The sequence below is a fragment of the Mytilus edulis genome, chromosome 8 (genome assembly GCF_963676685.1).
Source record: "Mytilus edulis chromosome 8, xbMytEdul2.2, whole genome shotgun sequence".
Lineage (NCBI taxonomy): Eukaryota > Metazoa > Mollusca > Bivalvia > Mytilida > Mytilidae > Mytilus > Mytilus edulis.
In genome coordinates, this window is record NC_092351.1 from 67,146,419 (window position 1) to 67,166,331 (window position 19,913).

The 19,913-nt window shown below is 32.5% G+C and overlaps 1 protein-coding gene across 1 annotated transcript in view; it reads right to left on the reverse strand.

Moving 5' to 3' along the window:
- Window positions 1-5,522: 5,522 nt before the first annotated feature.
- The window catches only part of LOC139486831 (uncharacterized), a 45,095-nt gene continuing 30,704 nt past the window's right edge, over window positions 5,523-19,913 (reverse strand). The window contains exons 12-15 of the mRNA XM_071271836.1: window positions 16,609-16,771; window positions 12,758-12,940; window positions 8,999-9,123; window positions 5,523-8,469 (exon numbers count right to left, since the gene is read on the reverse strand). Of these exons, the coding sequence (XP_071127937.1) occupies window positions 8,395-8,469; window positions 8,999-9,123; window positions 12,758-12,940; window positions 16,609-16,771 (546 nt within the window). The 3' untranslated portion in view covers window positions 5,523-8,394. The remainder of the gene's footprint in view (window positions 8,470-8,998; window positions 9,124-12,757; window positions 12,941-16,608; window positions 16,772-19,913) is intronic.

Below are 19,913 nucleotides of genomic sequence, written 5' to 3' on the forward strand. Positions count from 1 at the left end.
CTTTAAAAACTTTAACCACAGAGTGAATGTAATGTTTCCCCGCAGAAAAAACTAAGTCCATTTATAAGTGAAATACGGAAAAAATGGAATTTTATTTTTACAAAATTTACTTCTGGATGCTATCTTATGATCATAAACAAGCTTCTGTCCAAGTTTGGTAGAAATCCAGTATAGTTTAAGAAAGTTATTAAAATTTCAAAAACTTTAACCAGAGTGAATATTTGTGGACGACGCCGAAGACGCCGCCGACGACGGAATGTCGGATCTCTTAGTCTCGCTTTTTCGACTAAAGTCGAAGGATGGACAATAACAAGAGGTTAATATATATATATTGGTGGGATACACATTCTAACAAAGAATTAGGGTTGTCCATGCTTATGGTAAATATTTTCAGGTAAATTCTATCAAACTTTATGATTTTCACCAACTTTACACAATATGTTGTTCTTACATGCTTGTGTGCCAAGAAAATGTATAATAATGTCCAACACTTCAAAAGTTTCTGGTCAAACCCAAGACAATAACACACTTGTCTGGATTTTAAACTAGCAAATTCACAAGAAAATAGTTAGCAGGAAGACTTAAATATTATTCTGACTATCAGGTTGTCTTATCTAAAGTTATTCCTAAATGATGCATGCTTGGTTGAGTAGCATTAAACACCAATGTTCATGTCTTTTGTTTGACCTTGTAGGACATTTCACACTCAACATCATCAAGCTACCACTAGACCACAGAGGCTGTATTTGACTATAGCCATCTGTGCCTATGGGAAGAAAAAAACCTTGTGTATTGAACTATTTTAAAGTTTTTTTTAACCATAGATTTTTAGTTAATGACCTTATTAATATTATTTCATATCAGTACAGGAGCACTGGCTTCTGGGCAATAGATACACAACAGGTTATGTTCATGGTAGGTAATTCGCTAATACATTTTATCCTTTATTTTGTAGAAATATTGAATACAGATCCTCATCTACTGTTATCAATTAATTAAACCTATAAGTCTTAAAATATACAGTCCAGCCTGTGTCAACTTAATGGCATTGACAAACCTTAAATCTTAGTCCCCCTTTGTCTACTCAATGAGGTGGACAAGCTGAAAAATAATTCTACCTTGTGTGTCCCCTCAAAGGCGTGGACAAACTAAAATGTAAGTCCCCCCATGACCACTCAATGGGATGAACAAGCTGAAATCAAAAGTCCCTCTCAATGGGGTGAACCAGCTGAAATCAAAAGTCCCCCTCAAAGGGATGAACAAGCTTAAATTTAAAAGACCGCCCTCAATGGAGTGAACAAGCTGAAATCAAAAGTCCCATTCAATGGGGCTAACAAGATGAAATCAAAAGTCCCCCTCTATGGGGTGAACAAGCTTAAATTTAACAGTCCCCCTCAATGGGTAGAACAAGCAGAAATCTTAAGTCTCACTCAAAGGGGTGAACCAGCTGAAATCTAAGCCCCCTCAATGGGAGAACTAGCTGAAATCAAAAGTCCCCCTCGATGGGATGAACAAGCTGAAATTAAAGTCCTCCAGTGTTCACTGAGGTGAGTGAAAAAGAATAATCGTAAAAATGATATGCTAACATAGGTTTTCCTCAAGTTCACAACATTGCCGTGTAGTTACAACAGTAAGGTTTTTACTGCAGTTTTATGTCTTATCTAATATTATTGATTAAATGTGTTTTGCTCTATCATGTGTATATGTAATAGTATTCCTATCTTTATAATTAGCTGTCTGTATAATAACAGTTATAAAATGTTATTTTCATGAACAGTGAATGATTCCATGCATATAACTTTCTAAACACAGTAATTTCCAATTAATCACAGACTTCAGGATATTCACTGACTATTTTGAGCACATTGAACCCTTTACTTCAATACATTGGTACTAATTAAAGGACATCTGATCTTTTTCAATCAGCTCATCGACAATCATACCACATCTTATACAACCATTTCTAACTTCTGAAATAAAATAGTTAATTATAACCATTCAAAATAAATGAGGCACAGCATATTTGACCAATTAACTTAATCTACACAGTCTGAATGATTTGAGGCACACCATATCATGTCATGATATTCTGCACTTGTATACCAAAAATCTAAGAGATATTCTTCAAAATAATGAATTGGTGCCCGAAAATAATGCTAACCAGGTGCTCCGCAGGGCACAGCTTTATACAATCACAGTGATCGAACTCTGTCTGAACAATTGGGACAAATTTGGTCACAATATTCAAGCTATATACTGTCTGAATTTAGATTGTGATCAAATTTTTGACATAATATAGGTTTTTGTCACAAAATAAATGTGGTCAAAGATCTAACAAATCTATTGCACAATACTGTGCAATTGAAGATTTCTTCTTGAAACTTTTTGAAAACAAGCAGTGTAAGGGAGGTAATCAAGTAATAAAACATATATATAACAGTATTCTTTAAATTTCAATTGCATCACTTTCCTTACACTGCTTTTAAATTGTCTAAAAGAAACCCCTTGCCCCCCCCCCCCCCCCCCTCTCCCTGCTTGCTTAATGATTTGAGCCATAACCCCCATGACCATCTCTTTGTAGTATGGAAACTTGTGGTATAATTTCAGAGAGATTTGTATACTTAAAAACACAAGTTATTGGCTGAAAACTATTTGGGCCCCTTTTTTGGCACCTCACTTATTGAAACTGCCTTCTCCCTTGGAGCAAGAACCCCAAATATCAATTCCAGCCTTTCCTTTGTAGTAAGAAACCTTGCAGTATAATTTCAGAGAGATCCATACACTTAAACCTAAGTTATTGTCTGTAAACTAGAAAAACGCTTCTTTTTGGCCCCTTATTCCTAAATGTTCAGGGATATTTACCCCAAACTGAATCAATGCCTTCCTTTCGTTATATGGAACCTTGTGGTACAATGTCAGAGAGATCCATACAGTTATACATTAGTTATTGACCCGAAAATACAAAAAATGCATGTTTTTGGCCCTTAATTCCTAGACTGTTTGCCCCATCACCCTTTAAATAAATCCCAATCTTCTACTTTATGGTATGAACATTGTGGTACAATATCAGAGCAATTGAAATACTTATTCACAACTTATTGTCCTGAAACTAGATAAATGCTTGTTTTGGGCCCCTAATTTCTAAACCGTTGGGACCATAACCCCCAAAATCAATCCCAACCTTCCTTTTGTAGTTACAAACATTGTGTTAAATTTTATTGATTTCTATATAAATATACTAAAGTTATTATCTGGAAACCATCCATCTTCGGAACGACGCTGACAACGACGACGACAACGCGATACCAATACACTACCAATTTTTTTTGATTTTTTGCGGTCTTATAAAAACGTGTATAAGAAGAGAATTGTGATTTTTATAATCATAGTCATATTCAAATAAAGAAAAAGTTGTAAGAAAATTAGTCACTCATATCTCAAATATTACTTCTAACATAAACAAGACTTAAAAATATTTAGACCTAAGTTGATCAAAATGTTTGTCTCTTTAAGGTATGTATGCTTCAATTGGCTTATAAAAAAAGTTCTGAAATTTGTATAACTGTTAAATGTATTGGCACTTTTTTACAGCAAAAAAGTGGTAAGAATTGGGCACCATTTTCTAGACATCACCTGACGAAAAGAAGAATATGTATTAGATGTTAGAACAATGCATTGTGATATAGCATCATTTCTTGACACATAGCAGGAAATAATTATATTGCCACAAATTTATTGAAGCTATTTTCTAATTCATAAAAAAATAAAATGCTTCGGCCAGCGCAGACTGATACGACCACAGAGGTCTAACCCTGAACAGTTGGGGCAAATTTGGACACAATATTCAAGCTTGATACTGTCTGAATTTGGATTGTGATCAAATTTTTGACAAAATATAGGTTTCTGACACAAAATAAATGTGGTCAAAGATCTTACAAATCTATTGCGCAATAGTGTGCAATTAAGGATTTCTTCTTGAAACTTTTCAAAATTAAATATTTAAAAAATGCTGAAGAAAAAAAATTGAATCCTTTAAAAAAATTGTAACCCCTCCCCCCACTTATTGAAACCCCCCTAAAACTCAATACCAGCCTTACCTTTGTAGTATGGAACCTTGTAGTACAATTTCAGAAAGATCCATACACAAAACACAAGTTATTGTCTGGCAGCTAAAGAAATGCTTCTTTTTGGCCCCTAATTCCAAAAAGTTTGGGGCAATTAACCCCAAACTCAATCCCAGTCAATCTCAATTTATTGTCTGGAAACTAGAAATGCTTGTTTTTAGCCCATATTTCCTAAACCGTTGGCCCCATAACCGTTAAATGAATCCCAACCTTCTGCTTGAGGTATTAAATATTGTGGTACAATTTCAGAGCAATTGAAATACTTATACTTAAGTTATTATCCTGAAACTATAAAAAAGCATGTTTTGAGACCCTTTTGGGCCCCTAATTCCTAAACGGTTGGGACCATCATCCCCAAAATCAATCCCAACATTCCTTTTCTGGTATTGAACCTTTAACAAATTTTGATAAAGATCTATTCACTTAAGTTATTGTCCAGAAACCAATGTGTATTCGGACGACAATGCAGACATCATATCATTAATTACTTTTTAAGAGTATTAACTCCTCGGAGTAGTTTTGATGTAAACAGACGTTAGGTAGATATCATCATGCTTGCCCACGTATATTTTCTATATCTATAGCAGTTTTCAAGATATAAGACATAACTTGCATTTAACTCCTATGTTCTATTTTAGCCCCAACAGTCATGATTGTTGGCAGGCCAGATCATCAAACACATTTTTTCCCCAAAGATACTCCAATGATGATTGTGGACAAGTTTGGTTAAATTTGGTTAAGAGGTATCAGAGGAGTAGATCATTGTAAAAGTTAACGAACAATGACAGACAACAATAACAGATAATGGACTATAATGGTATTTTTCTTTATGGGAAAAGCTCACATTGAGCCTTTGGGTCATGTTAGCTCAAAAGGTCGAAAATGTACATAAAAATAGTCTTTCACAAAGTATTTCAGAATTTTACAATAAAGGAGGAATTTAAGTGTTGGTTTTTTGTTGTTGTAAAGGCTCACTTTTTAAAATAACTTACAATTTCTAATGTTAAATATTATATATCATAAACACATTGGAAATCATAAAACTATTTGGTTTTTTAGTTCTTGAAGATCCCATAATTGTTTTGCATGAATAACAAGGTAACTTTCAATAGTAGGCAAATGTGTTGATTACCGTGAAAAAAATATTCAAAATTCTGTATCAATTCATATTCACTGTAAGTCAGAGACTGAATTCAGATTTACTTCACATAACTTCTCTTCTTTAAATTACTGCACATTTTTGTTGTGTGTTTATACAGCACTTTGATAAATACATGGTAACTTTGATATAATAGTACTATTCAAAATAAATCTCCAAAGAATTAGAAGTTTACTTGTTTAAGAAATAGTTCTTTCCATAGCCTAATTACTCTACTAATAAATAACACCAACATAAGACATACTTAGAAATTTCTTCTTCATTTAATATAACAAGATCTTAGTGATTTTTATACAATAATGAAAAAGATATTATTTTATGATGACTACAGTTGCAATGTTAAACTAATGCCAGTGAAATGACTTTATACATCTGACGGTGATATTTCATGAGAGCACAATATAATGAATAATGATCTACATCTTCTATACATTTTACATATTACATAAAACAAATTATATTATTGGAGAAAAATTCAAGAAAAGTGTAAATGAAATTCTTTTTTATTCTACAGCGCCTAGGCTCATCTCGGAGAAAACAAAATGCTTAGATTGGCAATAACTAAATATATATATTCATTCATCGTCTAAAAGCTGTGTGCAGTGCAAATTATTTTTGTAATTAAGGTCTATTCCAATAAAATGAAAGTTGGATGGTAAATTTGAATTTAAAACAGTCATGAGTAATTCATGGTTGTATATTCCTTTGAAGGATGTCAAATTTCTGAGTTGTCAAGAGATTTTGGAAATCTTAAACCTGGGCTTTCAATCCATTTTAATGTGATAGTCCTAACAGAGTTCAGTAAAATAAGAGACAAATAAGAAACAACATAATACATTACTAATCATAATAATTACACAGTTTTTAACTTTACATACATTTGTTCACATACTTTTGTGTCACATTCTGTTTTAATTAGGTTTTTATTATATTCAATCAAATTACATTCTTAATTCTGATTCATTATTTAACACTTGAACTCAAAAATTATAACTTCCACACTTCATTTCACTTACAGATTTCTAATACTGTAAAAGATTGCTTTTATAAGCATTCATTAAGTACATACAGGGGAGACAACTACAGTTTGACAATCAGACATAAATAATAAAAAAAAATCAAGATGGGTATTTTTTACAAGTCCTCATAAATTCCAAATTCACTTTATTTTGTGCTTGTTGATTTTTTTTAGCACTATATGACTACACTTCCCCCAAAAGAAATAATAAAATTAAACATTTAAAAGCTCAAAGTATTTGAAAACAGCAAATTCTAAATCTAACTGAGTGCATGCTTACAATTTAAAGATAAAAAATAAATCATTTTAAAAGCTCCATTCCTTAAAATATGGAAAACAAAATTTCTACAATTTCAAACTTGCTATACTCCATAAAGACAATCAACATATAATAATTTGACTGTACAATAAATCATAAATCATGACACACATTCTTTAGAAAATATATGATTTCACAGACTATATTATTCTGACAGATTGATACAATCCATCATCCCACAATTTCATTACAAGTCCCTGATTAAATTAATATATAAGGGTTCCTGATTTGAAACCATGTGTGTAACATAAAGTTAACAGGATTTACTGTTAGTCATGATCACATGAAATTTGTAAAACACCGACTATAAGCTTAGAATTATTTAGTTTAATAGATATCATAACTTTTATTCTAATACTATTATAAAGATGATCTGAGAGAGACATGTGGTTAGAAAGACAGAGATATATCAAATTACTGACCTACATATGAAACGAAATTGATCAATCAAAATTGATATAACATACAACCTGCTTAATTAATATGGATTTAAAATTTGAGAAAGAGGCACATATTTTCAAAAATATAAATCAGACATAAAAAAAAAATCAATACAGTTTCAATTTCAATGAAATGATTAATAAAATGAAATTATTTACAATGACAAAGGGGAGTTACTCTATGTACCTAACATAACAACTAAACTAATATTCCTAGACAACAATCATATTCAAACCAGTTTCAAATTATGTCTATATGGTAATGAAAATAATCATCACTATTTTAAGTGAAGAAGTTTTCGTGTCAAACTGAGAACATATGGCCTAACTGATTAATAATTCTCAATGTTTTTAAATACCATATAATGTTAAAAAATCTGCTGAGATACATCAACCGGTGACTATTTGCAGAAAATGATTGGAAGTCATATATAATTACTATAACCCAACCTATTTTAATGCATGCTTTAGAGTTAATTTCTTTTTAGGCAACTTTGTGATGATTTATTTTTTCAATCTTCTCATTTTCTTAATATATCTATACATAAGGAAAGATCAAGGCTTCACATATTTGCAACTATTTAAAAAAAAAATCTTCTCACATCAGTTGTGAAAATAAATTGCTCATGAAAATTATAAATAGTTGGTTTACAGGTTTGGTAATGTATGTTTTTTGTTGTGATACTTTCACAGAATATTCCATTCTAATTACTGTGCAATATTATAGAGTTATTTGCTTCGGGGGTAAAATAAATTGTATCTAATTTTTATGCTAAAATCACATACTGATGGTATTCAATAACGAAAGTTAAAACAGAGATGTAGATATAGTTCGAGATTCATCCATTCTTTAACACAGTTTAACAGTTAAACAACATTTTCTTGGTTTTATCCTCTGTGATAAATCTTGTGTAATCTGTTACATTAAAACTAAAATTAAATGGATAATGCTATAAAAACAATTAAGTAAGAAACAACATAAAAATATTGGTAGTCACATATCTTTGACATAAAAATAGAACATGGATTATCATTTAATGATCAAATATTTGTCCGTTTCCATGGATTTGCTGCCTATTTCCAAAACACTGAATGATATTCTGTAGATGTGTCTATTGCACAATGCCAACCCCAATCTTGTTCTGATTATCTCCCTTGTTATATAAACTGGTTCCTCTGGCTTGTTCCTACATCATATCATTCTCAAGCTACTAAGCCAGGCAAAGTCGAGCTTTTATTGGTCAATTATCATATCAACTCTACCGGCTGTTCATTCGATCCCAGCTTATCACATAACAACAAGAATTTTGGTCCTAGCCTTATATTTTTGACGATCATGAACTGGCGGCTCTATACACTGCTGCAATGTCACTTTCAGCATACCCTAATCGTCTTGCCTTTTTATATAACTGTAAAAAGAGAAAGAAAATAAATACAATATCTTCAGTATAGACTTGTATATATTAAATGTAAATTCAGTATGTCAAAGACGTGAGGTACCTCTTGACATTCATCTCTTAGGAAAATCATCCGTTTGAAAGAAGGAAAATGTATTACCCTCGATATTTAAGCTTATGTTTTAGAAAGTTATTGTGTGGACAAAAATGGAGATATTTTTTATGTTTCTAGTAAAAACAAGCCATTTTGATAAACAAACTTTAAAAGCCAAACTTAATTCAGAAAAGTGTTTTGATACATTCTCATTGACTTAAAAAACATTGCAGAGAACGCATGACATTCAAGAATTTGTCTGGGACTGGTAACAAAATATTCCAAAATATAGTTCTTTCCCTTTTGCTGCCAACCAATATCTGTAAAGGCTATGCTATAAGTAAGCATCATATTTGTCGATCTCTTCCCACCAAGAACTAGACATAAAATAAAATAATATCATTGTGCAGGATATCTTCAGATGAATATTTCCAGACTGGTACTTACTTCATTTGCTGCTGATGCTACATATAATGGTTGTTCTACTTTGTCTCCCAGTAACAGTGCTAAACGTAAATCTTTCTGCTGATGCATCAATGGAAAATGAGGATCATACTTTTGATTTAAAATAGCTGAAAAATAATACAATAGTAAGAGTTAACTTAGGTTAATATCAATAGTGATTAACAGATTTTGTAAATAATCAGTGTTTTATTCACATTTGTTTCCCTTTTAAACTTGGGATGTAATTTTCATCATGAGTTTCAATTTTGTGGTTTGTAAAAACATTATATATTGATGAAGTTTTATATTTGTCATTTTGTGTTTTATAGGTTATCCATTGTAGTGAAACGCTATCATATCATCAAAACTTTCTTTAGTTTGTTATACCATTGATAATCTGTTTATTTAAATAAAATTTGTAAGGGTTCCGCGGAACCCAGTGTCTCGCCTACTTTTACTGTAAATCGCAGGCTCAACAACTAGAGGCTCTAAAGAGCCTGTGTCGCTCACCTTGGTACATTTGTATATGTGAATATTCAACAAAGGACACAGATGGATTCGTGACAAAATTGTGTTTTGGTGATGGTGATATGTTTGTAGATCTAACTTTACTGAACATTCTTGCTGCGTACATATATCCCCATCTATAATGATTGGCCCAGTAGTTTCAGTTAAAAGTGTTAGTAAAAATTTACAAATTTTATGAAAATTGTTAAAAATTGACTATCGATTCGTCTGAAATTTTCAGGGCAGATAGATCTTGACCTGATAAACAATTTAACCCATGCCAGTTTTCCTCTTAATGCTTTTGTTTTTGAGTTATAAGCCAAAAACTGCATTTTATCCCATGTTCTATTTTTAGCCATGGCAGCCATCTTGGTAGGTTGACCAGGTCAATAGACACAATTTTTAAACTAGATACCCCAATGATGATTGTGGCCAAGTTTAGTTTAATATGTCGCAGTAGTTTCAGAGGAGAAGATTTTTGTAAAAGATAACTAAGATTTACGAAAAATGGTTAAAAATTGACTATAAAGGGCAATAACTCCTAAAGGGGTCATTTGACCATTTCGGTAATGTTGACTTATTTGTAAATCTTATTTTGCTGAACATTATTGCTGTTTACAGTTTATCTCTATCTATAATATTTTTCAAGATAATAACCAAAAACAGCAAAATTTCCTTAAAATTACCAATTTAGGGGTAGCAACCCAACAACAGGTTGTTCGATTCATCTGAAATTTTCAGGGCAGATAGATCTTGACCTGATAAACAATTTAACCCATGCCAGTTTTCCTCTTAATGCTTTTGTTTTTGAGTTATAAGCCAAAAACTGCATTTTATCCCATGTTCTATTTTTAGCCATGGCAGCCATCTTGGTAGGTTGACCAGGTCAATAGACACAATTTTTAAACTAGATACCCCAATGATGATTGTGGCCAAGTTTAGTTTAATATGTCGCAGTAGTTTCAGAGGAGAAGATTTTTGTAAAAGATAACTAAGATTTACGAAAAATGGTTAAAAATTGACTATAAAGGGCAATAACTCCTAAAGGGGTCATTTGACCATTTCGGTAATGTTGACTTATTTGTAAATCTTATTTTGCTGAACATTATTGCTGTTTACAGTTTATCTCTATCTATAATATTTTTCAAGATAATAACCAAAAACAGCAAAATTTCCTTAAAATTACCAATTTAGGGGTAGCAACCCAACAACAGGTTGTTCGATTCATCTGAAATTTTCAGGGCAGATAGATCTTGACCTGATAAAATTTTACCCCATGTCAGAATTGCTCTAAATGCTTTGGTTTTTGAGTTATAAGCCAAAAACTGCATTTTACCCCTATGTTCTATTTTTAGCCATGGCGGCCATCTTGGTTGGTTGACCGGGTCAACGGACACAATTTTTAAACTAGATACCCTAATGATGATTGTGGCCAAGTTTGGTTTAATTTGGCCTGGTAGTTTCAGAGGAGAAGATTTTTGTAAAAGTTAACGCAGGACGACGACGGACGACGACGACGGACGACGACAGACGCCGGACGCAAAGTGATGAGAAAAGCTCACTTGGCCCTTCGGGCCAGGTGAGCTAAAAATGAGGAAAAAATCAATAAAAATATTCCTTTGATACAATCTTATGATTGTAAGAAGCTTCTGTCCAAGTTTGGTAAAAATTTAGGATAGTTAATGAATCTAATAAATGTTTTGAAAACTTTAACTGCAGACTGTATGTAATGTTAACTGGAAGAAAATCTAAGTCCATTTAAAAGTAAAATACAGAAAAAAAATGGAGTTATCTTTTTACAAAATTTACTTCTGGATACTATCTTATGATCATAAATAAGCTTCTGTCCAAGTTTGGTACAAACCCAGGATAGTTTAAGAAAGTTATTAAAATTTTAAAAACTTTTAACCACAGAGTAAATGTAATGTTTCCCCGCAGAAAAACTAAGTCCATTTAAAAGTAAAATACGGAAAAAACAGATTTATTTTTTTACAAAATTTACTTTCGGATACTATTTTATGATCATAAACAAGCTTCTGTCCAAGTTTGGTACAAACCCAGGATAGTTTAAGAAAGTTATTAAAATTTTAAAAACTTTTAACCACAGAGTAAATGTAATGTTTCCCCGCAGAAAAACTAAGTTCATTTATAAGTAAAATACAGAAAAAATGGAATTTTATTTTTACAAAATTTACATCTGGATACTATCTTATGATCATAAACAAGCTTCTGTCCAAGTTTGGTAGAAATGCAGTATAGTTTAAGAAAGTTATTAAAATTTCAAAAACTTTAACCACAGAGTGAATATTTGTGGACGACGACGACGACAGAATGTAGGATCGCTTAGTCTTGCTTTTTCGACTAAAGTCGAAGGCTTGACAAAAAGGTAGTGTTAACAACAATCAACATAAAGATATTCTAATACAGAGGCGGACCCCCCCCCCCCCCCCCCCCCTTTTTGGGAAAAAATTTGGTTGCTTATATAGGGAACCACTGAGGCGTGAGTAGAGCGGGCCCCCTCTTAGGTCAGTCAGTGGGCCCCCACTTATGAAAATTTCTGGATCCGCCACTGTAATATGCAAGAAATAAGTATTTCCATGGGTAGTTTCGGGTACTGAGTTTTATGTTAGGATTGAACCATGATATCCACAATTGTTGGTACACCATGAACAACATTTAAATTCACAGTTAACTCAGTTAACTATATAATATTTTTATACTTTTTTTGTGATTTCAAAGCAGCCGGGGTATGATGAATCTGAAAATGCATCACAAGGTATCGCTGACTTATATATGTAGTTCCTGAGGAAAATGCGACTAAAATTTTCAACTTGGCCATCATGTGTAAAATTATACAAGTGTTTGGTAAACAGGAAGTTGTCGAGTGATGAATCTGAAAATGCAACTAAAATTTTCAACTTGGCCATCATGTGTAAAATTATACAAGTGTTCGGTAAACAGGAAGTTGTCGAGTGATGAATCTGAAAATGCATCACACAGTATAGCTGACTTATATAAACCCTGAAACCAAATTTCAGAAATCCTGGCATTGAAGTTCCTAAAAAAAATGCGACGAAAATATTCATGGGACGGACAGACAAACAGAGGTAAAACAGTATCCCCCCCCTTTTTTCAAAGCGGCGGGGGTATAATTATTGCGATACTCTCACAGTCACATAATTTGCAGTAGTAAATTACTCAAAATAATTTCCAAATTACAATATATATATTGAAACCTTTAATTAGGTTATTTACCTTGACTTTTATGTATAACTGTAGGACAGGAAAGGGAACCAAGGGAGAGAACCTCTGCCACATCTTCCTGATCTAAGCCAACTTTCTCTGCCATAGCCATACCCTCAGCTAGACTGGCCATTGTTGTTCCCATTATCATATTTACTATTAACTTCATTCGAGTAGCACCACCAATTTCTGGACCTTCATAATGATACAATATTCAATTAAAAAAACATCTTTCTACAATTTCTAAATTAAATGTACATGAATTGTCATTGTATGGGACAACGTCATGAACAAATTATTAATGATTTCATCTGCCATCATGAAAATACAATGGTATCAGAACTCAAATCGAATTCCACAATATTGAGGTAATGTTTAATGAAATTACCTGTTCATAATCATTGATTAGAATTGAGGTTTATGACCCCTTTTGTAGCTATTTTTGTACGAACTTTTCAAACTTCAATAGTATCAAAACTACAGATATAATGAATAAAAGAGATAGGTCATTTTGTACATATACCGAGGGGAAACTTGATGCAAAGCATATTATTTACAATTTCATTGAATATAATAGAAAAAGTGGACTTGGTGGCAAATAAACCAAGATTTTTATAGAAAATCCACAGCCTATTATACAGAGATGTTTGTTATAAAAATTGAAACATAGATTACTCACTTGCTTTTCTATAATTTGCTAGTGTTTATTTTTTACAAAAAGTTCTAAACAACCTGTAAATTCCAAAACACCTCGTGCTGAGTCACTAAAGTCGAGTGCACCCTAAAAGGTGTACTTGATTTGGTCCATATTTAAATTTGTTTTAACCAATAACTACATTAATAAACTATTTTTAGGGAAATCAATGATAGCACTGCATGCAATAATCCTATATCTACCAGTCATCAAATTGCCAAATATGAGAGAGAAAAAAGGATAAAGGCTGTGGAATTTCAATAAAATTTCCATATATGTTTAGCATTGAATCAATACAAGGGTACATAATCCTTAACTATTTCTTGATATTTCTTATACATTAGATCTAGTGTCTGGGAAACAAAATTTGCTTCTGCTGCAACAATGATTTTTTTGTATTCTTGTTTTTGAAAAAGTCATTCTAATCATTAAACCAGATGCTCCACAGGTCATAGCTTTATACGACCGCAGAGGTCAAACCCTGAACAGTTAGGGCAAGTATGGACACAACATTCAAGCTTGATACAGCTCTGAATTTGGATTGTGATTAAATAGTTGACACAACATAGGTTTCTGACACAGAATGAATGTGGTCTAAGAACTTAAACTTAAAAACTTAAAATTTTAAAATTGGACATTTACCTATTATGGTCCAATATCCAAAATCTAAATACATGGTTAGATTCAGCATATCAAAGAACCCCAAGAATTCAATTTTTGATGAAATCAAATAATGTTCAATTTTGGACCCTTTAGACCTCAATGTAGACCAATTTGATAACCGGGCCCAAATATTAAAAATCTAAGTACATGGTTAGATTCAGCATATTGAAAAACCTCATATATATTCAATTTTTTGTTGAAATCAAACAAAAGTTTAATTTTGGACCCCAATTTGGACCAACTAGGAAACTAGGCCCATAATCAAAAATCTATGAACATGTTTAGATTCACCATATCAAGAACCCCAACAATTCAATTTTTGTTAAAATCAAATTAAGTTTAATTTTGGACCTTTTGGACCTTAATGTAGACTAATTTGAAAACAGGACCAAAAATTAAGAATCTAAATACAAGGTTAGATTTGGCATATCAAAGAACCCCAATAATTCAATGTTTGATGAAATTAAACAAAGTTTAATTTTGAACTCTTTTGGCCCCTAATTCCTTAACTGTTGACCAAAACTCCCAAAATCAATCCCAACCTTCCTTTTGTGGTCATAAACCTTGTGTTTAAATTTAATAGATTTCTGTTTACTTATACTAAAGTTATTGTGCAAAAACCAAGATAAAATGCTTATTTGGGCCCTTTTTTTGGCCTCTAATTCCTAAACTGTTAGGACCAAAACTCCCAATATCAAACCCAACCTTACTTTTGTGGTCATAAACCTAGTGTTAAAATTTCATAGATTTCTTTTTACTTATTCTAAAGTTATTGTGCAAAAACCAAGAAAAATGCTTATTTGGGCCCCTAATTCCTAAACTGTTTGGACCAAAACTCCCAAAATCAATCCCAACCTTCCTTTTGTGGTCATAAACCTTGTGTTTAAATTTCATAGATTTCTATTTACTTATACTTAAGTTATTGAGCAAAAACCAAGAAAAATGCTTATTTGGGCCCTTTTTTTTACCCCTAATTCCTAAACTGTTGGGTCCAACACTCCCAATATCAAACCCAACCTTTCTTTTGTGGTCATAAACCTTGTGATAAAATTTCATATTCTATTTACTTATTCTAAAGTTATTGTGCAAAAGCCAAGAAAAATGCTTATTTGGGCCCCTAATTCCTAAACTGTTGGGACCAAAACTCCCAAAATCAATCCCAACCTTCCTTTTGTGGTCATAAACCTTGTGTTTAAATTTCATAGTTTTCTATTTACTTATACTAAAGTTATATTGTGAAAACCAAATGTCTTTGGACGACGACGCCAACGTCATACCAATATACGACCAAATTTTTTTTAATTTTTGCAGTCTTATTAAAACTCATACCTCCTATAGTTTTTTAATTTTTATTTTGAGGCAAGCAAAAATAGAAAACAGCAAATGCATTATGCATATTTAAAATCTTTAGTTGGAACAGATATATAAAGATATCAAAAATGATACAAACAAAGGCAACATAGTTTCAAAATAAAGATTAAATCATGTATTCATGAATCTGATGTTCAGTGGTTGTTGTGTCTTTTTGTGGTTCACAAGTAATTCTTGTTACTCTTTTTTTATATAGACTAGACTGTTGGTTTTCCAGTTGGAATGGTTTTACACTAGTAATTTTTGGGGCCCTTATAGCTTATAGTTCAGTGTGAGCCTAGGCTCCGTGTTAAAGACCGTACCTTTACCTATAATGGTTTACTTTTATAAATTGTGACTTGGATGGAGAGTTGTCTCATTGGCACTGTCAATAAACTTTGGTTATTTCCTTTTATCCTTTTTTATAAATTATAGTTTTAAGGCTTCAGGTTTATAAATTTAACTAAAGACCATCGTTGACCCTTTCAACGATTGCTGCCCAGACTGAAGCTACTCTGAGACGATGGCTTCCCTGGCTACTATCACTTAAGTGGAAGATCTTCATAATAAATGTCAATAAAAACTTGTTTGTAGTTATTTGTGTATTAATTTCATTCACTAACACTATGTTCACAGTTTTGTTCATGTTTTGATAATTTTTTCTTCATAAATATTCAAATTTTCAAATTTTCTAGGTGAAATTCTCAAAATTCTGCTCTTTGACCCCAAATCATAATTTTTAACCCAAAATGGCAAAATTCCTCACACTGAACGATGTCCATTCCAAGTGTTTTGTACATAAACAACATTTTTGGTAAAAAAAATTACTAGTTTGGCTTCAATTCTTCCATATTCTTTAAAAAAAAATGTTGCCTCATTTCAAATTCTCGTAAATTCCGTAAATTTCCTCTGATTTTGACACGGTTTTCAACAAACGGAAGCGCCATGTTTATACTTTCATCCGGGTATTCATCAAAGAAAGTTAACTCATGTTTGCACTGTTTTGAGCGGGAAATATAAAAGAGGTATTCCGATCCCGGTAAAACAAGACTCATCGTCAGCTGTCTGAAGCGTGAATCCCGGTAAACCGGGACTCATCGGCAAATGGGTTAAGACCAACTTCATTAAACAGAACAGTTAATAACTGCATACCTACCTAAAAATAAGAATTTCTTTGCTATTGCTTCAAAACATGTGTAACAATCATCAAATAACTTTCTGTCACCAGAAGCCAGGATGATTAACTGTCCTTCTAATGCTGGTACTCTACTCCCTACCACGGGGGCTTCTAGAAATACTCCTCCTCTGGCATTTATAGCCTGTAATAAATATGCATGTTAAATGTTATTAAACAAAAACTTCATTAACATTCATGTGTTTTCTAATCACTTTTATTAGAACTAAATTCTTATTTATAACATTAAAAGTGATTTTATAGATACTGACCAGTATCATTAACAGACAGAAATAATATTTTCTGTAATTCCATGATAGTCGTAAAGTAAAAATACAAAACTGAAGTAAAATAAAAGACAAGTCTCACTATCTTTATATTATGTTAAATTGGGTAAAAAAAAAAGGCAGGGTTTCCGCTGGCGGTCGCCATTTTCGCAATTTGCGAAAAAATAATAATTGTGGCGATAAAAATTCGTCATTTGCGAAAGAATTTGGCGAAAGAAATATATATAACGATTTATTTTCCTCCATCTTGTTTATTTACTTTTTTCAAGTTTCTCGGACTTTACCCGATCAGACAATACTCGGAATTCACCGTGACCTCATTAAGATTTGAACAGAAAATCAATAATCAGCTGATTGCATTTTATAACTATCGACAACAAAGGACTAATTAATAAAGGTGTTGATTGAATTGTTTGACAAAATGATATGATTAAATGGCTTCCGCTAAATGTCACATACAGAATTTATTAACCACTTTGCGACGCACGTGTTTGAAGCAAACTTTTGACGTCTCCTCTCCTTTTAAAGATAATTTAGAAAAGAAAGCTGTTGTGACGAAAAATGTTCAAAAGCAAGAAAAATCTCCGATTTAAAACTTTAATTGTCCTTTGACTTAAATATAGGTTATTGATTAGGGAGACTACTTTAAAGTCGTTTGAGAGACACACGTGTTTCAAGCATAGTTGTACGTCTCAACTTATTCATTTACGATGATCAAGAAAAGAAAACTTTCGTTATGAAGAAATATATCCAAAAGGTTGGGAACAACACCTCGAAGGATCAATTTCATGTGATGAAAGCTTTTGTTTTGTTGTAAAAACCACTTCTTAGTTTCTTAGTACAAAAGGGCACATCAGTATTTTTCTTTTAAAGAAACTTTCCCTACGAACTATACTGGTATTATATGATCAAAAACATGTCCATTAATTTTGTTATATTCCAGGACTTATATCTTTTTTATTATAAAAAGTATAGTGGCACCCTCATTTAGTGGGTGTGGGTAGAAAAAAAAAGATAAATTTTAAACGAACAATATATTTATGTTATTTGGCGAAAAAAATAATAAAGTGGCGAAAAATATATTGTTTTGGCGAAAGAGGTGGCGAAAAAAATAATTGACCCAGGGGAAACCCTGAAAAGGTATTTCAAATAAAATCCATTTCAGAAAAAACTAGAGGCTCTCAAGAGCCTGTGTCGCTCACCTTGGTCTATGTGCATATTTAACAATGGACACAGATAAATTCATGACAAAATTGTGTTTTGGTGATCATGATGTGTTTGTAGATCTTACTTTACTGGACATTCTTCTTGCGTCAATAATCTATATCTATAATGAACTTGGCCCAGTAATTACAGTGGAAAATATATTGTAAAAATTTACAAAAATTTATGAAAATTGTTAAAAAATTACTACAAAGGGCAATAACTCCTTAAGGGGTAAACTGACAATTTTGGTCATGTTGACTTATTTGTAGATCTTACTTTGCTGAACATTATTGCTGTTTACAGTTTATCTCTTTATCTATAATAATATTCAAGATAACCAAAAACAGTAAAATTTCCTTAAAATTACCAATTTAGGGGCAGCAACCCAACAACAGGTTGTCCGATTCATCAGAAAATTTCAGGGCGGAAAGATCTTGATCTAATCAACAATTTTACTACCTGTTGGATTTGCTCTAAATGCTTTGGTTTTTGAGTTATAAGCCAAAAACTGCATTTTACCCCTATGTTCTATTTTTTGCCATGGCGGCCATCTTGGTTGGTTTGGCAGGTCACCGGACACAATTTTTAAACTAGATACCCCAATAATGATTGTGGCCAAGTTTGGATTAATTTGACCTAGTAGTTTCAGAGGAGAAGATTTTTGAAAAAGAATACTAAAATTTACGAAAAATGGTTAAAAATTGACTATAAAGGGCAATAACTCCTAAAGGGGTCAACTGACCATTTCGGTCATTTGACTTATTTGTAAATCTTACTCTGCTGAACATTATTGCTGTTTACAGTTTATCTCTATCTATAATAATATTCAAGATAATAACCAAAAACAGTAAAATTTCCTTAAAATTACCAATTTAGGGGCAGCAACCCAACAACGGGTTGTCCGATTCATCTGAAAATTTCAGGGCAGATAGATCTTACCCTGATGAACAACTTTACCTCTGTCAGATTTGCTCTTAATGCTTTGGTTTTTGAGTTATAAGCCAAAAACTGCATTTTACCCCTATGTTCTATTTTTAGCCATGGCGGCCATCTTGGTTGGTTGGCCGGGTCACCGGACATATTTTTTTTTAAAAGATACCCCCAACATGATTGTGGCCAAGTTTGGATTAATTTGTCCCAATAGTTTCAGAGGAGAAGATTTTTGTAAAAGATAACTAAGATTTACGAAAAATGGTTAAAAATGGACTAAAAGGGCAATAACTCCTAAAGGGGTCAACTGACCATTTCGGTCACGTTGACTTATTTGTGAATCTTACTTTGCTGAACATTATTGCTGTTTACAGTTTATCTCTATCTATAATAATATTCAAGATAATAACCAAAAACAGCAAAATTTCCTTAAAATTATCAATTCAGGGGCAGCAACCCAACAACGGGTTGTTCGTTTCATCTGAAAATTTCAGGGCAGATAGATCTTACCCTGATGAACAACTTTACCTCTGTCAGATTTGCTCTAAATGCTTTGGTTTTTGAGTTATAAGCCAAAAACCCCATTTTACCCCTATGTTCTATTTTTAGCCATGGTGGCCATCCTTGTTGGTTGGCCGGGTCACGCCACACATTTTTTAAACTAGATACCCCAATAATATTGTGGCCAAGTTTGGTTTAATTTGGCCCAGTAGTTTCAGAGGAGAAGATTTTTGTAAAAGTTAACGACGACGGACGACGACGACGGACGACTGACGACGACGACGGACGCAAAGTGATGGGAAAAGCTCACTTGGCCCTTTGGGCCAGGTGAGCTAAAAAATAAATGGGGAATGTGTCCAAAGG